This window comes from Bidens hawaiensis, unplaced genomic scaffold (genome assembly GCF_021521415.1).
Source record: "Bidens hawaiensis isolate Kalapana, Puna unplaced genomic scaffold, B.hawaiensis_p1.1 tig00039994_1, whole genome shotgun sequence".
NCBI lineage: Eukaryota > Viridiplantae > Streptophyta > Magnoliopsida > Asterales > Asteraceae > Bidens > Bidens hawaiensis.
In genome coordinates, this window is record NW_027505635.1 from 148,624 (window position 1) to 173,800 (window position 25,177).

The following is a 25,177-nucleotide window of genomic DNA, read 5'->3' on the forward strand; positions in this document are numbered from 1 at the left end:
ATGAAATAAACGACTACGAAAGAAGAGCGTTTGGAGTTGTATAATCGCGTATGAAATAAACGTTTAGAGCTTTTGGAGTTGTATAATCAAGTGTGATCTAACCAATACCCAACCTAAACTATATATAGATGTTTGTGGGGGTAAAATGGTAAAAAAACCAAAAAAAAACGGCTAAAAAACGGTCAAAAACACAAAAAAACGGCTATAAGGCCGTTTGGTAACGTTCGAAAACCGGTTAAACCGGTTAACCGGTTATTAAAAAACCGGTTAACCGGTTTTTTTTATAACGGTAATAACCGGTTATTTTAAAAACCGGTTAACCGGTTTTTTAATAACCGGTTATTAAAAAAAACCGGTTTTTTTTTATAACCGGTTATAAAACCGGTTTTGGGTCCAAAACTTATAACCGATACGTAAACCGGTTACGTAAACCGGTCAAACCGGTTTTTAAAAAAACCGGTTTTTAAAAAACCGGTTTTCGGTTAAACCGGCCAAACCGGTTCCGTAACCGGTTTTTTTTGACCACCTCTACGATGGATGGTGGTGGTGGACAGTGGGTGGTGGTAATGGACGGTTTTGGTGGGTGGTGGACGGTGGTAGTTGACGGTGATGGCGTCCGACAGTGGGTGGTGGTGGTGATGAACGGTTGTGGTGGGTGGTGGACGGTGGTGATTGGTGGTGGCTGTGATGGATGGTGGTGGTGGTGGTGGTGGCGGACGATGGGTAGTGGCGGCGGACGGTGGGTAGTGGCGGTGGATGGTGGTGGACGGTGGCAGTGGGGGATGGTGGTGGTGGCGGACGGTGGTGGGAGGAGTGGATGAGAGGGTGGCTTCAAAGAGATAAGAGTATGATTTTTTTGCGAAGATGTTTTAAGCAAGATTTCTTTGCTTTTCTTTTAAGATGAAAGAAGATAACTTAAGATCTGTTTTAAGAAAAAAAACAAACAGTCTTCAAGGGTAATGTCTGCGCGCGTGCAGACATTAGCTCCCTTGAAGATGTTTGAAGAAAAAACAAACACCCCCTTAATCAAAGTTTTATGGGAGCAATCGATATTTCAGATAAAAATAACACTAAAAAAAACTTTATGGACGACAGCTGCCCCTCATCCCACACATGTAGATCCGTCATCGCATGTAGCATACAAATCCATAAATATTTCATATAACATTTTATACAAGACTCATTTTTAAGTAAGAAATCATAGTTATGAACTCGTTTTTGAGTGTGTTTAATTTGTAAAAATTCATTGATTATTCATAATTATATTATTAGTGGGAATTAAAGTGTAGATTTTTTTAGAGGATGAGTGAAGAGACGTGTTGAATGTGAACTGCAGTTGGTGACCAATCCTGGCGTGGCGTGGCGTGGCTGGACACACACTCACTTCTTCCTAAACGCAATTACCACCTTAATTATTATTATTATTATTATTATGTTATTTTTTTTTTCAATGAGCTGGCGGTGGAGTAGTAACTTGGTATTCTATGTGACACATGTTCGATTCTTGTCCATAGCATTTAATTTCAGAGGTATCAGAGTGATAATGAGAGACTAGGCGAATAAGTAGTTTTTACTGGTTGGACCATTGAACTGGACAAGTTTTATCTCACCGTACTGTCGGGCGAGTGTTCACAGATGGTGGCAAACGAGCCGAGCCGAGCCAGAGCTCGGCTCGTTTCGAGCTCTATTTTCAAAGCTCGAACTCGGCCCGTGAGTAAATTCCCAAGCTTGAGCTTGGCTCGTGAGTAGATTCTCAAGCTCGAGCTCGGCTCGGGCTCAGCTCGTTTACTATTTATCAATTATTTTTTATATAATTATATTTATTTTTAATATTTTTTCTATTTTAAAAAATTATATAAATGACCGGCTCGCTTGGCTCACGAGCTGGCTCGAGCTCGATAAGTGAAACTCGGGCTCAGGCTCGATTGTTAAACGAGCTTACGTTTAGGATCGAGCTCTGGCTCAAGCTCGATCGATCTTTTTAACGAGCCGATCTCGATTAAGCTCGGCACGTTTGCACCCATAACCTATAATAAAGACTTGTTTGCTATTAAAAATATTATTATTATTATTATTATTATTGTTGTTGTTGTTGTTAATTATCGACTATATTACCCTTTGCATTCTTCTTAATGGTTTTCAGTCAACCATAGCTTATAATAAATATATTACCCTTTGCATTCTTCTTAATGGTTTTCAGTCAACCATAGCTTATAATAAATATATGATAACTGATAGATTTTCATATATTAATAGGAGTTCTCTATTTGGCGCTCTCTCTCATATTCACACCAAAAACACACACCAACACACACACATAGATCATCCAACATGAGCAACCTAAGTTTGGTGGAATCCACACTCCCTCCTGGCTTCAGATTCCACCCGAGAGACGAAGAACTCGTGTGCGATTACTTGCTCTACAAGTTACCTCTTCTAGTTGAAATTGATCTAAACAAGTGTGAGCCATGGGATCTTCCAGGTAATCTTTTAATTCCCAGTCTTGGTTTCAAATCGATTAATGTTTTTGTCATTTGTAATTATGACTTACGGAACCTCAACGTATGATATTTGAAAATACAAACACACGGAAGTTGAAAAAGTGAATTGAATCTTTTTGCAAGTACACTTTTTTTTGAACGGCACTTTCAAGGTTTTTACTTTTTACAAATACACCTAACGGTTAAATAAATATGTTAACTAGTTCACTTTATAGGAAATGGGTAAGAGCTTAATCTGTTATAAGTTAATAACTTTTGTTTAAACATTAAAAAGAACCTACAATTAGTAAATATTGGCCATGTTTTTTCATATTGTTACATGCATAAAATAGTTCAAATACAAAAAATAGGCTTCACCAATCATCATATACTTTATATATAATAGTAATATGTGATATAGTTTTGTATACCAATTTTCTACTTTCTATGTTACACTTCTGTGTCATAAAAATTTGCTGAATGCAAAAAAGTCCGTCGGTGATCATTGAAAAAAAAACTATTTTTTATAAATTGATGGTGATTACCTTGGGCTCAAGTAGCTTACCAAACGCTATTAAATATTGAGATTTTAAGTATCTGCTAGTGAAATAACTATCAGTGACATACGGTCGGTGATTTGTTGGTGAAAATGTCATTGACCATGGTGGTGAAAATATCGTCGGTGAAGTATCTTTGTCAGTGTCATGTGTTAATCATGTGTAGTCTTTATTTACACCCAATTTTCTCACAAAATTTCATTAACAGATTATTAACGACTGATATTTTCGTTGACATGTGAAGTAGTTTAATTTGTAGTGAATATACAATATAAACATGCAATTCATGTGGAATATTAAAATATATTACACATTTAAACTTATTTTTATAATATTATTATATACATATACATATATATATATATAGATAGATATAATAATATTATAAAAATTTATGTATATCCTAATCTACGTGTTATTTTGTCACTCACACACATACACATAAGGATGGAAACTATTTATTCTTTCGTATTCCATATTTCTTTCACTTACTTTATAATGAAATTGACGTTTATCCCTTTGTTTTTTCAAAATAAAACCAATCTTAAAACATTATCACGAATATTCTTGAATCAATTATTCAATTCTATGTTGCAAGATGTATTATAGAATTATATTGTAGGGTATGTAATGCAATATTGTATTATATTATACATTTATACGGCTGTATGACGATGACAAAATACGAGATTATTTTCATTAAGGTGATTGTAATTTTCAAAGACTGGTTATATAACACGCAAGTAATTAATAATACACATATTGTTTTTTGATTGACAAACACATGCAACACTCATCAATATACATCATTTTATAACGATACTCTTAATCGACATCATTAAGAAAGAACATTCTTTTAACGCCTTGATGTCATTAAGACACAATACTTTGATGATAATTAATACGTGTATTATTATTATTATTATTATTATTATTATTACTATTGGTTAGATTTTAAGGTTTAGCCTCATGCATATATAATAATTTAATTAAAGGAAGTGATAAGTGATAAGCTAGTGTGTCCAAATTTGGATGGCCCTCACTTAACCTTAATTGTCGTCCATTGCCCACGTGATTGGCCCCCATTCACGTATAAAAACAACAAATTACAATTATTATTATTATTATTATTATTATTATTATTATCATCATCATCATCATCACTTATATAATGTATATATACTTTATATTGCATTCACATATTTATCTGGTTTTAATTATATCAATTTCTATAAGATAAGACCTACGATCATGTATAAATAATCCTGGCCATGCATGTAGCTCCTATAGAAGAAATAATATATGAATACTGACGGATCTAAAAATAATTATCTGTCACCTTAGAAAGTTATTTTTTTTTCTTGCTTATTTTTTTAAAAAATTAAACGAGTTAGTATTATATGTTTATATAATTATGTGGTGATCAAGAAATTAGATACGTGATTGATCAATATGCCTAAGTTCTTTCTAAAAGAATATAAAGAGATAACTACCTTTTTTATGGTAATGAAGTTAAGACAGCTTAGTTTCTAAAACATGTTAGTGATGTGTTAGTGGTTCTATATCTTGTTTTAAATTCATTGTATCTATATGTCGGTAATTTAATTACTTCTCGTAGACGTAAGATCCTGGGGTATATGTTAACGTCCGGGGCATTAAAGCTGATTTGATAAAGGTTAATAAGAGAGATATGGGTTAGAGAGCGTTAAAGACAAGCTGGGTTAAAGTGTTAATCGATTTAAAATCTAACACTCTCACAAGCGTAAATTTAATAATTGTTTTTAATTAGACCCCCCCCCTTCTTTAGATGATGTAGCGGCTGTGTGAAGTTAAGGGACATGAATGTATGCCCTATGACCTAATATAGCAGGAACATTTTTTTTATTATCAAAGCAATTTATTGCGGATTTACAAACATGTGTGGTTTAGCAAATATTTAATATATGCGATCATAGTTAATTAGTGTAGTGACTAATTATTGTTGTTTCATGTTAGACACTGCATGTGTGGGAGGCAAGGAATGGTACTTCTATAGCCATCGAGATCGAAAGTACGCAACAGGGTTACGTACAAACAGGGCGACCGTGTCAGGGTACTGGAAAGCAACTGGAAAAGACCGATCTATCCTTCGAAACCGTATACTTGTTGGGATGAGAAAGACTCTTGTTTTCTATCTTGGAAGGGCACCCAAAGGAAAGAAAACTGATTGGGTCATGCATGAATTTAGGCTACAAGATCCTGAAACACCCACACTTGATTCTTCACTCAAGGTAATTATGGTTAGAAAAACCTGAGAGTCGCGTAATACATTTATACATGATATTTTCAAGATTTAATGGGGGAGAGAAAGATAGTGGTAAAAGGTTACGTAATCGTTTATATATACAATTATAAAAAAAGTACGTACAAATGTTTATGCGTAATTAAGAGCTCTCTTTCATTTAATTTCTTTTTATTTCGTATATAGTTGTAGACTTAAGGGTTAGGTTGGATTTTAATAATCTAAGCAGTAACATATTGGCCGATAATAATCCGTAAACTTTCACTATTGTTGCCGGACAATACCACTCTAACGGATAAGTAACTTTGTTGGTCATAATGAATTAACCTATTAATATTTATGCCGATTAGAATGTTGCAAATTGTTTTGAAACGTCATAAAATAGACGTTATGCGCAAACAATTCAATTATGACATTGTTATATGGATTATTATTGACCAATCATTCATTGTTCGAACTATTCTTTTTTTTTTTGAAAGAATTATTAAAACCCAATATTCATAACATTAGTAACATATCTATAATTAAATTTTTATGTATCACAGGAAGATTGGGTGTTGTGTAGAGTGTTTTGCAAGAATAGAGAAAGAATTATTGATGGAAAACAAGCTGATCATAGCAAGGTGGGAAGAAGCATAAGCAAATATGGAGGACATGAAGATACACTAAGTTGCTCATCATCTCTACCACCATTAATGGAACCTTACACACTCTCATTTGACCAAAGTCAACCCAATAATAATAATAATAATAATATCTTTAACCAGCAAGTGCCCTGCTTCTCCACCACTTTCAATCAATCTAATCCCCAGTTTTTTATTAATCACAACCATCATCTATTCTCTACCACCGTACCACCACCGGTAGCGATGCCACTACCACTGCCACCACAACCACCAGACCTTACAATTCCTTCGTCGTCGTCGTCGTCATCATCACATTGTGGTGAGAAGAAGGATGTGATCAAAGCTATTTTGAGTCGTTTTAACAACATGGACAAGCAAATTTATTTCAACGAGTCAACGTTCGGATTTACTGAAGGGACTTCTGATCAAAGCTTTTTATCGGATGAATCTTTGCATGTTACTATGTGGAATCCCTGATTATGGAATAACTACATTTATAGCGTGTTAGTTACACTAAAATATAACCTAGTTTCACTTTTCTACCATTATACATATGAAACTAAGATATTTTTTCACATTTACATAATATAACTTTGAATTTTTTTGCGTTGTATGTAAATAACGTATCTTTTATAACAGATAAAATGATAACGTGGCACAATATTGTTAACAATATAGTGGTATATCACGTCATTATTAAACGGTTAAAAACGTTATTTACATATAAGGATAAAAAACTAAAGGTATGTTATGTACAAAAAAAATATTTGTTCATATATACGATGATAAAAAAGTAAAATAAGTTACTATATTTTAGTGTAGTATATATGTTTTAATATTGCTTGTTAATGTGCTATATTGTATAATTTTGTTTCATTCCTAATTCACTATATTATAGTGAGACATGTTAATAATATGTATAATTAGAATATTCTCTATAATATTCTCTATATATTTAGAAAGAGATAATTGTGTAACAAACTCTAGAAATTATCTCCTTGATTTGTGCATAGCTTGTATTATATATTCTAAATGAAAGGGAATGAGAAGGCAAGCTTTCAATTCTTATATGGTATCACTTTTGGTACCGATCCTTACCTTTTAACCACCTCTTCCGCCGCCGCAACCACCTCTTCCTTCGTTCTTTTCCCCTTCATCTCTTCCATGGATTCCAAACAAATACACCCCGCCCTCACCGTATCTAACATCAAGACCCATATTCCTCTCCTCCTTGAAAAAGATTCATCCCACTTCAATACCTGGAATCAATACCTGGAAACCCCTCTTCCAGGTTCACTGCCAAGCATATGAGGTCGCTGACCACCTGCTCCCCCGGCCTGCCCCTGCTCCGGCTACCTTACCCTCTGATCCGGCCGCTGCCGCCTTGGCTGAAGCACAGGCTGCTGCTGCTGATCAGTTTTGGAACCGCGTGGATGCCCTCGTGAAGCAGTGGATTTATGCCACTGTTTCGCAACCCCTTCTTCGGATCATAATCCAGCCGACACAAACTGCTCACGACGCCTGGTTGGCTGTCGAACGGGAATTCAATGACAACAAAAATACCCGTGCCATTTTTCTGGGTCAGGAGTTCGCGAACCTGTCTCTTGAAAATTTTTCTTCGATGGGCGACTACTGCGATCACGCCAAGCATCTTGCAGACCAACTGGATAGTGTGGGCTCTCCGGTGGATAATCGGATGCTCGTTCTCCAGGTTTTGACGGGCTTAACGGAACAATACGATAGCATCTCCACAGTCTTACAAAACCGTGACCCGCTGCCATCATTTCCTGAAGTCCGTTCTCGCCTCAACTTGGAGGAAAGTAAAAAGAAGAGACAACTTTCTCGTGTCTCCTCTACTGCTGCCACGGCCCTTCTTACCTCAAACTCATCTCACTCGACAGGTCCCTCCCAGTCCTCCAATACCTCACCATCCAAAACCAGCTCCAACAGACCACGTAATAACCGTGGACGTGGACGCGGGTCCAACAGGCAATTCAGATCTTCGGCCGGCAGCCAGCCCACTCCAAACCACCCATACATAGTGTTTCCAAACAATTGGACCACCTCTCAATGGGCCTCGGTTCTTAATAACAAAACGGGCTCCCCACCATGTCCTTACCCATCACGGCCCACCTCTCAATCCTCTCAAGGGATATTAGGCCCGCGGCCCGATCAAGCCCTTCATACCAATTACTCTCCCACTGACATTGAACGGGCTCTCTACTCGCTGGCTCTCAACCCACCGGACCATGGCGTAATGGACACGGGTGCATCTTCTCACTCCGCCAACGAACAAGGTATTTATTCCCCGTCTAATTTTAATACTTGCACTAATAAAAATATTGTTGTTGGAAATGGCATGTCCATTCCCGTTGTGGCCCAAGGCAACCAAGTCCTACCACCACCCTACCCACCCCTAAAACTAAATAATGTTCTTTTTGCTCCACAAATAATAAAAAATCTTATTTCTGTACGTCGCCTTACCACTGACAACTTAGTTTCTGTGGAATTTGACCCCTTTGGTTTTCTTGTGAAGGATCTCAAAACACGGGCTCCTATCCTACGATGCAATAGCACCGGCGATCTTTATCCTCTGACTAAACCTCTACCCATCAAGACCTCCCAACCGTCCACGTTAGTTGCTGTTTCTCAAGATCGCTGGCACCAACGATTGGGTCACCCAGGAAATAATTTGCTTCAGTCTTTGAAATTGGACTCTTTTATTGATTATGGAAAACTTGATAAAACACTTTGTCAGTCTTGCGTTTTTGGCAAGAGTGTTAAATTGCCGTTTTATGATTCTGTTAATTCAACTAGTTTTGCGTTTGACATTATTCACAGTGATTTATGGACATCTCCCATACTTAGTACGGGTGGCCATAAATATTATATCTTATTTTTGGATGATTTTACAAATTTTCTGTGGACCTTCCCAATGTCTAATAAATCCCAAGTATTTCATACTTTCACCATCTTCCACAACTTAATCCAAACACAATTTGAACGTAAAATCAAACAATTTCAATGCGACAATGGCACCGAATATGCAAACCAGAACTTTAAAAATTTTTGCAATCATATTGGCATGCAATTTCGTTTTTCATGTCCCTACACCTCCTCCCAAAATGGTAAAGCAGAGCGCAAGATCCGCACCATTAATAACATGATCCGTACCTTACTTGCCCAAGCCTCCCTACCTCCCAACATGTGGCACCACGCACTTGAAACCGCCACCTACCTTCTTAATATTCTACCCAGCAAACTCCACAAATTTAAATCCCCAACTTCCCTCCTTTACAACTGCACCCCTAAATACGAACACCTTCGCATTTTTGGGTGTCTTTGCTATCCTCTTACCCCCTCCACCAAAATCCACAAACTCAACTTCCGATCTCACCCGTGTGTTTTCCTTGGATACCCCAATAATCATCGTGGGTACAAATGCCTTGACCTCACCTCTCATCAACTTATCATTGCTCGTCATGTACACTTTGAAGAGTCAATTTTCCCATACGCCATTCAATCTCCCAAACCTCTACCTTCTTATGATTTTCTTAATCCCACCATCAACCCTCTTGTTTGGACCTATTTACAAAACTCACATACACCAAACACCAACACTCCTAACCCCGCTGTACAACCTCCCGTTACAGGCCCATTATCATCCAGCCCAATCCATAATAGTACCCAACAATTCTCTCCCCCTCATACTTCTAACACAACCGGCCCATCCCACAGCCAAACACCTCATCACCCTTCACCCTCAACCCCTACCCAGGCCCAACATACCCATCCACATATACAACACCACACGGCCCAAACACCCCAAGGCACTTCATCTCCTACGTCCCATCCCACAACCAGTTTCCCACCACCGAACACTTCTACCACTACTCAACCTTCACCACCAAATCCTCCTCCTCCTCGTACCATGCACACTCGCTCCATGAGTGGCATCCATAAACCTAAACAACTTTTCAACCTTCACACCTCTACCATCGTTCCTCTCCCCAACAATCCTCATGTTGCCTTGACCACTCCTGAATGGCACAATGCCATGACCAATGAATTTAGTGCACTTATTAAAAACAAGACCTGGGAACTTGTACCTAGGTCCCCTGACATGAATATTATACGATGCATGTGGTTGTTTAAACATAAATTCAGGTCCGATGGCAGCTTGGAACGCTATAAAGCCCGTTTAGTGTGTGATGGTCGCAAGCAGCAGACAGGTATTGATTGTGGTGAGACATTCAGCCCGGTCGTAAAACCCTCTACCATTCGTCTCATTTTATCTTTTGCTCTATCCAAGTCTTGGCCAATTCACCAGTTGGATGTCACTAATGCCTTTCTCCATGGCAACTTGGAAGAGACAGTTTACATGCATCAACCCGTGGGTTTTCGGCACAAGGACTTTCCGGATCATGTTTGCCGACTACGAAAGTCTCTCTATGGCTTGAAACAGGCCCCCCGTGCCTGGCACCAGCGATTTACAGATTTTGTCACCACCCAAGGTTTTCAGCAATGCAAGTCAGACAACTCCTTATTCACTTATCATCACGGGTCCGAAACTGCATATCTCCTTATTTACGTGGATGACATCATTCTCACCACCTCCACCAATGCTCTCCGTATCCGTCTAATCGATACTCTATCGGGTGAATTTGCTATGAAAGATTTGGGCCCTCTCTCTTACTTCTTGGGTGTACAGGTCACTAGGACTGGTAACAAGATGTTTCTATCTCAGCAGGCTTATGTCAAGGACATCATTCATCGGGCTGCTATGGACTCGTGTAAACCAGTTGCTACTGTGACATCTGCCCCGATCCGACCCGACCCAGGTACCCGTTTCTCTGACCCGATCTCTTTCTTTTATGATTTAATATTTATTTATACTTATACTTTATTTTTAATAATAATATTTTCATAACACTACACACACAAAACACTTAATCTCTCCTGTTCTCTTGCTCCTTGCTCTCTCTGCCGTCTTCCTCTCTGCCTCCGTCTTCCTCCCTGTTCTGCCCTGCTTTTCCGGTAATATATATTATATATAATAATTTACTTATTAATTATGCTAACTTATAATCAAGACTTAAAACCAATCATTAAAACAATAATCTTATTTATAGGTTAACTTGTGCCTGTTTAAAGTTGGTTCTTGCTTTATCTTACACCGCATCATTTATCAAGTGAGTAATCTCGTACCTAATCCCTTTTTGCTTTTAATGTTTTGGGATGTTCATGTGTTCATACAAACTTAGAGTCTTAAACTGTTTATGAACTTTAGTCGCGCAGTATCCCATGTGTTGAGGACGTAGACTTGGCTGTTTATTTGTATGTGTGGATCATTAACCGTCTTGTCGGTCTATTCCGCAGTTCTCATGGTACCATTAGATGAACACGGGAGAACTATCGTTTATGATTTTCTCTTTTGTTTACACATGCACAGTTAGTCTTGTTTGTGAGCTCAATTGTGAGCACTGGCAGTCTTATGAATCTTAGAGTTGGTCCCGATCAGATTACACCCTTGTTGAAAACCAGACATACACATGTTGCGCGCAGATTTATTGTTATCTATGTATTGTATTAAACTTGATTTCTCACCAACACGCAAGTGTTTGACGTTTATTTTAACACATGTTCAGGTTTGCAGTAGCTGTTTTGGAGCTTGTGGACACATAGGACGTTTTTACTTTTGGACCTAGATTAAAATGTATCAAGACAAGTTATTGCTGTTCGAATATTATGATTTATAATATATTGATTTATGATGATTTATGTTATCTTGTGTTTACGTTGCGCGTGCGCGAATGAACGTATTTATTAAATATTGACACCCAATAGTGTCACGAGTAATGAAACAATATGTGGCGCCCCGATGTATAATCCGCCTTTGGTCGGGGTGTTACAGATTGGTATCAGAGCTCGTTGACTTTAGGATAGGTGGTTAGACGTAACGGCCTAGAATACCTAAGAGTCCCTTCTCGCGCATGAGAGAAATCTCATGTTTACGCGCTTATTGTTAATTACTCGTTATTTATGAATATGCTCGCGCTTGCGCAGTGTATGATTTTATGTTCTACTCCGCGATATTTCGATTTTTGTTGAATTTCGATTTTTATTGATTTTACTTACATATTCGTTTGTTGGATTTGAAAATCCGAAAAGTCATGGTGATACATGAATAGTTGATTTTCAATTTCCATTTACGATTATGTTCTGAGGTTGGAGACTTGAAAAGTCATGGTGATACATGAATTGTCAACCTCCAATACTCATTTTCTTGTATATTTTATATTGAAGATTGAAAAGTCATGGTGATACATGAATCGTCAATCTCCAATACTCGTTTACTCGTCATTTTAAATTGAGAATTTGGAAGATCATGGTGATACATGAATTGTCGATTCTCGATTCGAATTTGTTACCTTAATTAAGTCTGCATTTAAAGTCATTTATTTTACTTTAACTTTTGACAGTAACTGACTCCGCGAAACCAAGCTTTATAAGATTAAAACTTTGCGCTAAAACCAAGATATTAACTAAAATTAAAATTTTTATAGAATGCCTCCGCTATCTCGCCGATTTCAGAGAAGAGAAGCCTCGCGCATGCGTAGACAGCAACGTTCCCAGGAAATGGCCGCCGCAATAGCCCAAGCTTTGAGCCAAAACAATACCAACACCTCTGGTTACAACATTAAGTCCTTTAACGCGGGTAACCCTCCAAAGTTCACAGGTCTTGAAGGAGCCACCGTGATGCTCCAGTGGCTTGAGAAAATAGAAAACACTTTCCTCCACACCCAATGCCCCTCAGACAGACGAACCCTATATGCTTCCAGTGTCCTGGAATCCAGAGCGCTTACATGGTGGAATGAAGTAGCTCATGCGCGTGGCGCAGAGGCTGCTTCTAGCATGACATGGGAGGAATTCAAGGAAATTCTTACGCGAGAATTCTGCCCTCCCAACGAAGTAAAGCGCCTGGAGGAAGAATTTTGGAACCTGAAGCAGTACAGTGGTGAAGCGCGCGAGTACGCGACGCGCTTCCATGAACTAAGCCTGCTTGTCCCTCACCTTGTTACCCCTTCCCGCCGAGCCATAGAGAAATTCCTTGGGGGTCTCCCCATGGAAATTCAGGATTCTGTATGGGCCAGAAACCCAGTTACCCTCTCTGACGCCATCGAGTTGGCCGCTGTGCTCAGCGACAACCATGTCAGAGCAGGAACCCTGTTCCTGCGGGGAACAGAAAAGACCAAACCCACCAAAACTGTCCATGAACCCGCAGAAACCAAACCTGAACCCTCAAACCATAACCAGAAACGTAGGCGCAGACAAGCTTACGCGCTTACCAACCCGCCCATTGTCCAGCAACCCATTTATCAACCTCCAGTTTACGCGCCTAACCCACTGTCAACCTACCCAACACCTCCTGTAGCCCACAACTATGCCTTAACCAATCCAGCACTCCCTGCCCCGCCAACTAAGAAACCTTACACAGGAAACCATCCCTTTTGCCCAACCTGTAGATTTCACCACCCAACCCAAACCCCGTGTCGACTTTGTAACCGATGTTGCCGTACTGGTCACACTACTGAGAACTGTAGAGTCCTTCCCGCCAATCCAATTGCGCCAACACCACCAGTCTACCCGCAGAACCCACAACCAACCTACCAAAACCCACGACCCAGATCGTGCTTTAACTGCGGTGATCCCAGTCATTTCCGGAACGCGTGCCCAAGGCTACAAGTTCAGATTACACAAGCGAATCCGGTGAACCAGATTTCGAACCAAGTAACGCGTGGACGAGCTTTTAATATAACCGCGCACCAAGCGCAAGCGATTAATGACGTAGTTAATGGTACATTTTTGCTTAACGGATTTTATGCTTCTGTACTTTTTGATACTGGCGCCGATCGAAGTTTTATCTCTCGCACCTTCGAGCAGAAGCTTGCGCGACCGCGCAACGATTTAAAAGAAGATTTTTCAGTTGAATTGGCTAATGGCGAAACTGTTTTAATTAACTCGGTGATTAAAGATTGTACGCTTAACCTTAACGAAAACGATTTTCTGATTGACCTCATCCCTATGCCTCTTGGAAGCTTTGATGTTATTATTGGTATGGACTGGCTCTCGAATAATCGCGCCGAAGTTATTTGCGCCAAGAAGATGATTCGCATACCTCGAGAAAATGGTGATCTTCATATCTACGGCGAAAAACCCTCCCGCGGTCTTAAACTTATGTCTTGCGCCGAAGCCCGTAGGCTCATGCGGAAAAGGTGTATTGCATTCTTAGCCCATGTGGTCAAACCTGCTGAAGAAGAGAAGCTTCGCGATATCCCTGTTGTGCGTGATTTCCCTGAAGTTTTTCCTGATGATCTTCCTGGTATCCCTCCCGCTCGTGAAGTCGAGTTTCGTGTTGATCTTGTCCCTGGTGCTTCCCCCGTAGCTAAATCTCCTTATCGTCTTGCACCCGCTGAGATGCAAGAATTGGCCAGCCAACTTCAAGAGTTGACAGCCAAAGGATTCATTCGCCCTAGCTCTTCGCCCTGGGGTGCTCCGGTGTTGTTCGTTAAAAAGAAAGATGGATCGTTTCGCATGTGTATTGATTACCGCGAGTTGAACAAACTCACCATTAAAAACCGGTATCCTTTACCGCGTATTGACGACCTCTTCGATCAACTCCAAGGTGCCTCTTGTTTTTCCAAGATCGATCTCCGCTCTGGCTATCACCAGTTGCGCATCCGCGATGAAGATGTTCCGAAGACTGCTTTTCGAACTCGTTATGGCCATTTTGAATTCTTGGTCATGTCCTTCGGTTTAACCAACGCACCCGCCGTTTTCATGGATCTAATGAATCGGGTGTGTAGGCCCTTCCTGGATAAATTCGTGATTGTGTTTATCAATGATGTTCTGGTGTATTCTAAGACCAAGGTCGAGCATGAGCAACATCTTCGGTTGGTATTGCAAAAGCTTAGAGCTGAGCAGCTCTTTGCCAAGCTTTCCAAGTGTGAATTCTGGTCTGATGAAGTACAGTTTCTTGGCCATGTTGTCAACAAGATGGGTATTCATGTCGACCCATCCAAGATTGAAGCAATCAAGAACTGGATTACGCCATCCACTCCTACCGAAATCCGTTCCTTCTTGGGCTTAGCTGGTTATTACCGGCGCTTCATTTCGAACTTCTCGAAGATCGCTTTGCCTTTAACAGCTCTAACGCACAAAGGTAAACCATATATTTGGGGCTCGAAGCAAGAAGAAGCCTTTCTGACGCTCAAGCGATTGTTGTGTGAAGCTCCTGTTCTTGCGCTACCTGAGGGTAATGATGATTTTGTCGTGTACTGCGATGCCTCCAACCAAGGTCTCGGTTGTGTTCTCATGCAACGAGGCAAGGTTATCGCTTACGCATCAAGGCAACTTAAGGTTCATGAAAAGAATTATACAACTCACGACCTCGAACTTGGTGCAGTTGTTTTTGCCTTGAAGATCTGGAGACACTACCTTTATGGTACTAAGTGTATCCTCTACACTGACCATAAAAGCCTTCAGCATATCTTTGATCAAAAGGAACTTAACATGAGACAACGCCGATGGAACGAACTCATCAGCGATTACGATTGTGAGATCCGGTATCATCCTGGTAAGGCTAATGTGGTAGCCGATGCGCTCAGCCGAAAACCCTGCCAACTTAACTGTATTTTGCCGCGCACGCATCTTCACTTTGCGCCGATTCAAAGCAACCTTGAATCGCGTATTCGTGACGCGCAGCGCGCATCCATCAGTAATGGTAACCTTCGCGCCGAGTTAGCGTGTGGCGCGGAAGCGCACTTTGTCCCTAATCTGAGTGGAATTCTCTGCTATCTTAATCGCATCTGGATTCCCTTTGATGAGAATCTTCGCGCTGATATCCTGAGTGAAGCGCACAAATCTCAGTATTCTATTCATCCCGGCGCTGATAAGATGTACAAGGATTTGCGCATAACTTATTGGTGGCCCGGTATGAAAAAGGATATTGCTGTGTTCGTAGCTAAATATCTGACTTGTTCTAAAGTGAAAGCTGAACACCAACGCCCATCTGGTTTGCTCGAACAACCAGAAATTCCTACGTGGAAATGGGAAAGTATAGCGATGGACTTTATTACCAAGTTACCTTTGACAGCAAGCAAACATGATAGCATTTGGGTAATAGTGGATCGTTTGACTAAGTCTGCTCACTTTCTGCCCATTCGTGAAAACTACCGTGTTGAGCAACTCGCGCAGCTTTATGTCAAGGAAATTGTCTGCCGTCATGGTACTCCTTTGAGCATCATATCCGATCGCGATGGCCGTTTTATATCTCGCTTTTGGAAATCTCTCCAATCTGCGCTAGGAACTCGCTTGGACATGAGTACGGCATATCATCCTCAGACTGACGGTCAGTCTGAGCGAACTATTCAAACTCTTGAGGATATGCTCCGATCTTGTGTTCTTGATTTTGGAGGTAATTGGGATTCGCACCTGCCTTTGATCGAGTTCTCTTATAATAACAGCTATCATTCCAGTATCGGTATGGCCCCATTTGAAGCACTTTACGGTCGTAAGTGCCGCTCCCCGATTTGTTGGAGCGAAGTGGGTGAAACTCAAATCACAGGACCCGAACTTGTTCAAGAGACAACCGATAAAATCGCCAAGATCCGTGATCATCTGCTGACTGCTAGAAGCCGACAGAAGAGTTACGCAGATCGCAGACGAAAGCCTCTCGAATTTCAAGTTGGTGATCTTGTTCTCCTCAAAGTGTCGCCTTGGAAGGGTGTTGTCCGCTTTGGGAAGAAAGGTAAGCTTGCTCCTCGTTATGTTGGTCCATTCAAGATTCTCGCGCGTGTGGGAAAAGTTGCCTACAGACTTGACCTGCCGCCCGCGCTCAGTAATGTGCATCCAACGTTCCATGTATCCAATCTCAAGAAGTGTTTAGCTGACGAGAACTTTCACATTCCACTTGATGAAGTTCAAGTTGATGAAACTATGCATTTCGTTGAGAAGCCTGTTGAGATTTGGATCGCGAGGTTAAGCAAACCAAGCGCAGTCGTATCCCTATCGTGAAAGTTCGCTGGGAATCCAAGCGCGGAGCCGAGTTTACATGGGAAAGGGAAGATCAAATGAAGATCAAGTACCCGCACCTGTTCTCTGCGCAACCTACTTCGAGATAAATTTCGGGACGAAATTTCTTAAAGTAGGGGAGACTGTGACATCTGCCCCGATCCGACCCGACCCAGGTACCCGTTTTTCTGACCCGATCTCTTTCTTTTATGATTTAATATTTATTTATACTTATACTTTATTTTTAATAATAATATTTTCATAACACTACACACACAAAACACTTAATCTCTCCTGTTCTCTTGCTCCTTGCTCTCTCTGCCGTCTTCCTCTCTGCCTCCGTCTTCCTCCCTGTTCTGCCCTGCTTTTCCGGTAATATATATTATATATAATAATTTACTTATTAATTATGCTAACTTATAATCAAGACTTAAAACCAATCATTAAAACAATAATCTTATTTATAGGTTAACTTGTGCCTGTTTAAAGTTGGTTCTTGCTTTATCTTACACCGCATCATTTATCAAGTGAGTAATCTCGTACCTAATCCCTTTTTGCTTTTAATGTTTTGGGATGTTCATGTGTTCATACAAACTTAGAGTCTTAAACTGTTTATGAACTTTAGTCGCGCAGTATCCCATGTGTTGAGGACGTAGACTTGGCTGTTTATTTGTATGTGTGGATCATTAACCGTCTTGTCGGTCTATTCCGCAGTTCTCATGGTACCATTAGATGAACACGGGAGAACTATCGTTTATGATTTTCTCTTTTATTTACACATGCACAGTTAGTCTTGTTTGTGAGCTCAATTGTGAGCACTGGCAGTCTTATGAATCTTAGAGTTGGTCCCGATCAGATTACACCCTTGTTGAAAACCAGACATACACATGTTGCGCGCAGATTTATTGTTATCTATGTATTGTATTAAACTTGATTTCTCACCAACACGCAAGTGTTTGACGTTTATTTTAACACATGTTCAGGTTTGCAGTAGCTGTTTTGGAGCTTGTGGACACATAGGACGTTTTTACTTTTGGACCTAGATTAAAATGTATCAAGACAAGTTATTGCTGTTCGAATATTATGATTTATAATATATTGATTTATGATGATTTATGTTATCTTGTGTTTACGTTGCGCGTGCGCGAATGAACGTATTTATTAAATATTGACACCCAATAGTGTCACGAGTAATGAAACAATATGTGGCGCCCCGATGTATAATCCGCCTTTGGTCGGGGTGTTACAGCTACCCCAGTTGATACTCAGTCCAAACTTTCTGCTGATGCTGGTCCTCCTCACGAGGACCCCGTTTCTTTTCGCAGCTTGGCTGGTGCACTACAGTATCTTACCTTTACTCGACCTGACATCTCCTATGCAGTTCAGCAGATCTGTATGAACATGCATGACCCCAGACAGGATCACTGGAACGCGTTGAAGAGGATTATTCGTTATCTTCAGGGAACCATTGACCATGGCCTTCATCTAGGTCCGGTCCCTAATCTTTCATTGGTCGCCTACACGGATGCTGACTGGGCCGGATGTCCTGACACACGCCGCTCCACGTCTGGGTATTGTGTGTATTTAGGAGATAACCTTATCTCCTGGTCCTCCAAACGCCAATCTACTATCTCTAGGTCGAGTGCTGAAGCCGAATATCGGGGCGTTGCTAATGTCGTGGCAGACATTTGCTGGTTGCGTAATCTCTTACTAGAGCTCCGGCATCCTCTCCCTCGTGCCACGCTTGTTTACTGTGATAACGTTAGTGCCATTTATCTCTCTGGCAACCCCGTCCAACATCAACGTACGAAACACATCGAGCTCGACATACATTTTGTTCGTGAACTGGTTCAACGGGGTCACATTCGAGTTCTTCATGTCCCTTCAAGACATCAGATTGCGGACATCTTCACCAAAGGGCTTCCTCGCGTTCTATTTGATGATTTTCGCTCCAGCCTCAACATCAGTCCTCCCGACGTTTCGACTGCGGGGGTGTAATAATATGTATAATTAGAATATTCTCTATAATATTCTCTATATATTTAGAAAGAGATAATTGTGTAACAAACTCTAGAAATTATCTCCTTGATTTGTGCATAGCTTGTATTATATATTCTAAATGAAAGGGAATGAGAAGGCAAACTTTCAATTCTTATACATGTACATAAGAAACATCTTGTTACTAACTAATTATAAAGGATTGTTTAACTTGCACTGCTTCTTTCACTCCAATGATGATTGTCTGCTCCAATTCATTCAAATGCTATACCATAACTCTTTGGTCAAAACTCAAAAGAATATATACTCTCAAACTTGTTTATTTAAATCACCATTTGAATAAATTTCTTAGCATAGAGTTTAATAATGAAGTATCATTTTCATAGGCTTAGCCGGCAAGCAAATACTCCTGCTGGCTATTAAATAATGCCTTTAATTAGCATTCTTATTATGTATATAACATCCATGATATGACCTCACCTGATATTCACTATCTTCATCAATCATAAATATTTTAGTTGATAATTGGAGGGTGGAAACAAGCATATATATAAATTTAAATAAAATCAATTCAAATCACTCACTTTGATAGTTAGATGTCATGCCTAATGTAAGCCATTAGCCATTTTTTTTATATGCAATATAGTGACAATGAATTTACTTGTGTGTATGCATATTAGTTTGATGATTTTTTTTTTAAATTGAACTGAATCGAACCAATTTACGGTATCATGTCCAAATAATCGATTGGTTTTGGATATTCTTGAAGCGTGATTGAATTGGCCGGTTATATGCTAATTCATGTTTCGTATCTTATTAAATGTGCTAATTCAACCTAAAAGATACAACAATCCTTTATTTTGTATTAAATTTATTATATACATATATATATATCACTTCAAATTATTTATAACATCATAAATTTTATATATAATAGCATTAAAAACTTGTATTATACATTATACCGTATAGTACTATACAATATAAAATCTACCGTGAAACAGAAGTTAATGTAGCAATTAATGATTAGTAGAATAAAAGATGAAACAGACGGCTAAACACAATTGTCAACGTATACGAGTTATTCAGTCTTTCATCGAGAGCACGAATGCATGTCTCTATGGAAAGTCTAACCTAATAACAGGGACGTAATTAATTGTTAATTAGATTAAAAAAATAACTATTAAGAAAACAAAGACCCTACAAAAAGGATTGATATGATAATGTGGTTAGGTTTAGCTTGGATGCAAAAAAGTCAAAACAAGAATCTCAGTCCCAAGCTAGAAAGCAACCTGCTACCAAACTCTAATACATATAGCCTACCAACTTCAATTGTTGTTCAGTTTTAATTGGAAGGTATTACCAAATTGCTAATTACACATGATCATTTTTGTTTGTTAACATTTAACTACATATTTAGAGAGCATTTAATTGTACTAATAATCTAATAAAGCTTTTGTTTACATGGATAACATAAATAATCTAATGTGGACGAGTGTCTATGGATAACACTATGTATTGTGAGAACATGAATAGAATAAATCATTCAACTCCAAAAAGTAAATAAATATATACCATATAATTGTATATATAAGGCACATTTTTCTAAAATCAGTTTAATGATGAAAACTATGAGAGAACGACATAAAACACTTATACGTTGTGCATTAATATCATAATAAATTATGAGTAGGTAGTTATGAACCGTCTTTTATATAAAACTTAGTGTACAGGGTGTCATCCCTCCCACTATTTAGCCACAATCATCAAAATGGAGGGAGACAGTGTTTGTTGTCGATGAGCTTTGCCATGTCACCACTAGAGCTGCCCCCCCCCCCCCCCTCTCTCTCTCTCATACACAGACACTACATCGGGTGAATCTGTGAATGGAAGCCGCTCCTCCCCATCCTGACACGGTGGGAAGTGTTCACCGTCAGAAAAAGGATCCCACATCATCTTCCGTTTCTCATTCTCGTTTCCCACACCCACCACCCTTAAAGCAAGCGCTACGAGTGCATCATCCAATTTTTGTAGCTCTAAACATGTTCTCATTTCTTATTTGAACGAAATAACAAGTTTGGGAAATGTGGTTTCACTTTTGTAACATTTATTAGAACATACACATGATTTAGTCTGTATATATTATATCATCTATACGTAGCCTACGCATGTGTAGTAGTTAAATGGTTAAATTCAATAATAAAAACATATAAACAAGTTAGTAGATGGTTCTAAGGGGTATAGCCCCTAGACCAAGGGTTACGATCCTAATAGGGACCAAGAAGTTGAGTTCATGTCTAATCACCTAGTGATACGTACAGTAGCAGTATCTTCATATTCAATAGAATACATAATTTGTTTTCTGTGGAACTTTCTTTGTCGTCCCATTATATATTTCGTACACTCAAAATACTTAAATTCGAAAATGAAACGACACAAATATATTCAGGACAGGATTTCAAATATGAAACCTACATTTGGTACAAACAAGAATAACAAAATTTAGGGTTATATAGCTTTGACATTTTAAGTTTGAAAATTTTTGTTAACAAAAAAAAAAAAACCCCACATAAAATGACCTAAGAAATTGGCCCAAATATAGTTGTTACCAGTCCGGTCTGGGCCTAGTTTCAGTTTGGACTATTGTCAACCAACTCAAGAAATTACCTTTAGATGGAAATAGGCCTACTTCACATATTGTTTAAAGTTAACTGTAGTGTTAAGTTCTTAACGAAGGCAGGCTTCCATCTAGAGGTGTACAAAACCGGTTTTTTAAACAAACCAAACCGGTTTGGTTTTTGCATATTCCAAACCGGTTTGGGTCAAACCGGTTCGGTTTAGAAACCGGTTTAAACATAAAACTACCCAACCTGATCCAGACCAGTTTCGGTTTAAAACCGGTTTTGTTGAAAAAAAACCCAAACTGCTATACTAACCAGCAGTTTGGGAAAAACCGGTTTGGTAGAAACCGGTTAAAAAAACAAACCGGTTTAGTTTGGTTTCCGGTTAACGGATTCTGAACCCGTTTTTTTTTACAATTCTACTTCCATCCGTGCCACTTAAGCCATCTTGAATTTGAAATATTAAATAATTGATTAAACAAACTATAATATAAATTAAATTTACAATTTTGAGAATCTTGCCAACACATTATTATAGTCCCGTACAACTTTCATTAAGTCACACAATTAACGTAACAACTTTTTAATATGATAAACCTTCAGTTCCATTAAGTTACACAAGCAACCCCACAAGTAAGTTTTCTTTTCACGCATGCCACCCTACAAGTTTATCTTCTACATATGGTACCCCACTACTTTGATTAAGTTACGTGTATAACCCCAAAACTTTTTAATATGGTAACCATCAAGTTCCATTAAGCTACATGAACAACCCCACAAGTTTTATAATATGGTAACCCAAGTTTTGAATATGGTACCCAAGTTTCTCTTTGCTCTACATATACGGGTCCTCTTCCGCAACGCATAAAGGACAAGCAACTACTTCAATAATAATCAACACATAAGTGATTAAATTCTTCATAAGTTAGTCTAATTCCTTTTTAACTGAATATGTGCTTAATTACGATAAGGTCCATAACTATTCAAACCGTCACAAGACATTAGCATATTGATTCATTTATCAAATATACACATACTAGAAAAGTAACAAGCATCAGAGGTTAAGGAATTTTGCTCTCATTGCTTTTTTTGTAGACAATAAGTTGTTTTGAGAGCATTTGAGATTGTTTATGATCCATTGATCCCTTAAATTTACTAGTTGCTAAGTTAAAATGCAATAAGCAAGCAATCCCAATTCTCAAACACTCCCTTAATAGTTTGTCAGTTTAACTGTAAGACTCTAGGAAAATTCCGGATCGACAGAAAGCAGAAGAGACATTGATTCATAAAAATGGCCCCGCCTCAAATACAACACCATGCTTTGGACACATTAGATGCAAATGAGAGAAAAACTCCACAGTTAAACGTGTTTAGGTGGAAGCAATGAAAAGACGGGTGACCTCTAGAGAAGTCTCCACCCAGACAACAAAAAATAAATCTGTAACTTATAGTTCATGAAACATACAATATTGATTGATATACGAAATAAAATGTAACACTAATATTTAATTGGGCATGATCAATGTGGCAAGTTGGGGACACTAAGGTGGTGTTTGTTTTTGCTTAAAAGGTCTGCAGGGGGCTTACGTCTACAAGCGCGCAGACATAAGCTTTTAAAGAATTTTTGTTTTTTTTAAAGAAAAAGAGCTGAAAATGATTTTATGGTCTTAAAAACAAGCTATTGTTCAACTTATTCACACTTCTTCACATCCCATCAACACCTAATGTCCGACACCACCACCACCCACCGTGCATCATCACCATCACCCACCATCCGCCACCACCACCACCACCGTTTGCCACCACCACCGCCACCCACCGTCGGCCACAACCACCGTCCACTACCACCACCCACCGTTTGCCACCACCACTGTCCGTCACCCACCGTCACCGTCACTGTCCACCACCCAACACCCTCACCGTCCATTACCACCACCACCTATCGTCGACCACCACCACCGTCATTACCACCACCACCCACCACAACCGTCCATCACCACCACCCACCGTCCACCACCACCGCTCACCGCCCATCATAATCGTCTGCCACCAATCGTCCACCACCACCCACTTCTACAGTTCTTACACCACCACGAATTATTTTAGCAGTTTACAGACGTTAAATGAATTATATCTATTATGATATGTATGATAAATAACTACTTTTCAGCTTATACAAACGATAATCCAGTTTATAAAACAAACAACATTATATTTTCATATTGCAGACCTTCAGACCACATCTTCAGTTACAGACATGAAATTAGACAAAATCAGATTGCAGACAGTTTTTATCTTAAAAAACAAACAGCACCTTAACAAAAGAACATTATACACATAATGCAAAGATTGACAAAAGCACATTATGTACTCAACCCAAACATACATAAGTAGTTGTACAAGGTAGATAGTATGATCTTGTATTTCACATCATATTCTCGATAATTACTTAAAACAATAACAAGATGGATGCAGACACAATTACTGTGCTAGAGCACTTGTGCTAGAGGTGGTCAAAAAAACCGGTTCGGGAACCGGTTTGCCGGTTTAAACCGGAAACCGGTTTTTACAAAAACAGGTTTTTAAAAAACCGGTTTGACCGGTTTACAAACCGGCGGTTTGTACTTCGGTTACAACTTTTAGATCCAAAACCGGTTTTCAAACCGGTTAATGAAAAAACCGGTTTTTTTTTAATAACCGGTTTTTATAAACCGGTTAACCGGTTTATAAAAAAACCGGTTTTTTACCGTTGGAAAAAAACCGGTTAACCGGTTTCTTTATGTATGATGTTTTCAACACCACCTTGTCAAACATGTATGATGTTTACCTTACAAAATACGGGTCGTCTTCCCAAATTCATGACTCGTTAAGAGCTGTTGCCCAATCCCAATCCCAAACCGACCTTGAAATGGGGATGTACTACATGATTTGGGAAGACGCCGGTAAACGTCAAAAGGTAAACACCCCAAGCAGTGAACTTGGAAGGTATGGTGGTACCAACTTTGTGAAACACATGACTCCGGATGAATTTAGAAGTCTTGATTTGCTGGCTTGGTGGAGAGGTAAGGAGGATGAGTTTCCGATCCTCGCCGCCATGGCCAAAGATTTACTAACGGTCCAAGCTTCCACGGTAGCTTCGGAGTCTGCTTTTTCTGTTTCTGGCAGGGTTATATCGATTAGGAGGACTCGACTCACTCCACCAGCTGTAGAGATGTCGATTTGCTACAAGGATTACTTGGACTCTTTAGATAGGGCACAACATCAACGCTCACTCGAGGGGGAAATGGAGTATGAGGCGGGCTTGTATGAAGACGAGGTCAATCAAGGACACACTCAACCAATGACCGATGAAGAAGCCGCGTACGACGATTACCTAAGGAATAGCTCGGGATCGGGTAGCGAAGAAAATTAGTTAAAGAAACAGCAAATATGGAGGCAAATAATGAGTAAGAAACAGCAAGTTGTTCATGTAATCGTGTCTAAGCATTCTTTAATGTTTGTATTTTTGAGTTACGAATATGCGATAACGATTTAATGTTTG

General features: G+C 39.3%; 1 protein-coding gene across 1 annotated transcript; it reads left to right on the forward strand.

The window, feature by feature from the left end:
• The first annotated feature begins 2,304 nt into the window (after positions 1-2,304).
• LOC143614408 (NAC domain-containing protein 21/22-like) lies at positions 2,305-6,421 on the forward strand. The gene is made up of 3 exons (XM_077087856.1): positions 2,305-2,482; positions 5,033-5,307; positions 5,864-6,421. The coding sequence occupies exons 1-3, from the start codon at positions 2,332-2,334 to the stop codon at positions 6,419-6,421; spliced, it is 984 nt and encodes a 327-aa protein (XP_076943971.1). The 5' UTR covers positions 2,305-2,331.
• The last annotated feature ends 18,756 nt before the right edge of the window (positions 6,422-25,177 follow it).

What these genes read in the sequence shown, in the direction of transcription:
- LOC143614408 (XM_077087856.1), top strand. Translation starts at nt 2,332, where the DNA reads ATGAGCAACCTAAGTTTGGTGGAATCCACACTCCCTCCTGGCTTCAGA. An exon ending in TGAGCCATGGGATCTTCCAG is followed by an intron (nt 2,483 to 5,032) that starts GTAATCTTTTAA and finishes GTTTCATGTTAG; the next exon opens with ACACTGCATGTGTGGGAGGC. An exon ending in CACTTGATTCTTCACTCAAG is followed by an intron (nt 5,308 to 5,863) that starts GTAATTATGGTT and finishes TATGTATCACAG; the next exon opens with GAAGATTGGGTGTTGTGTAG.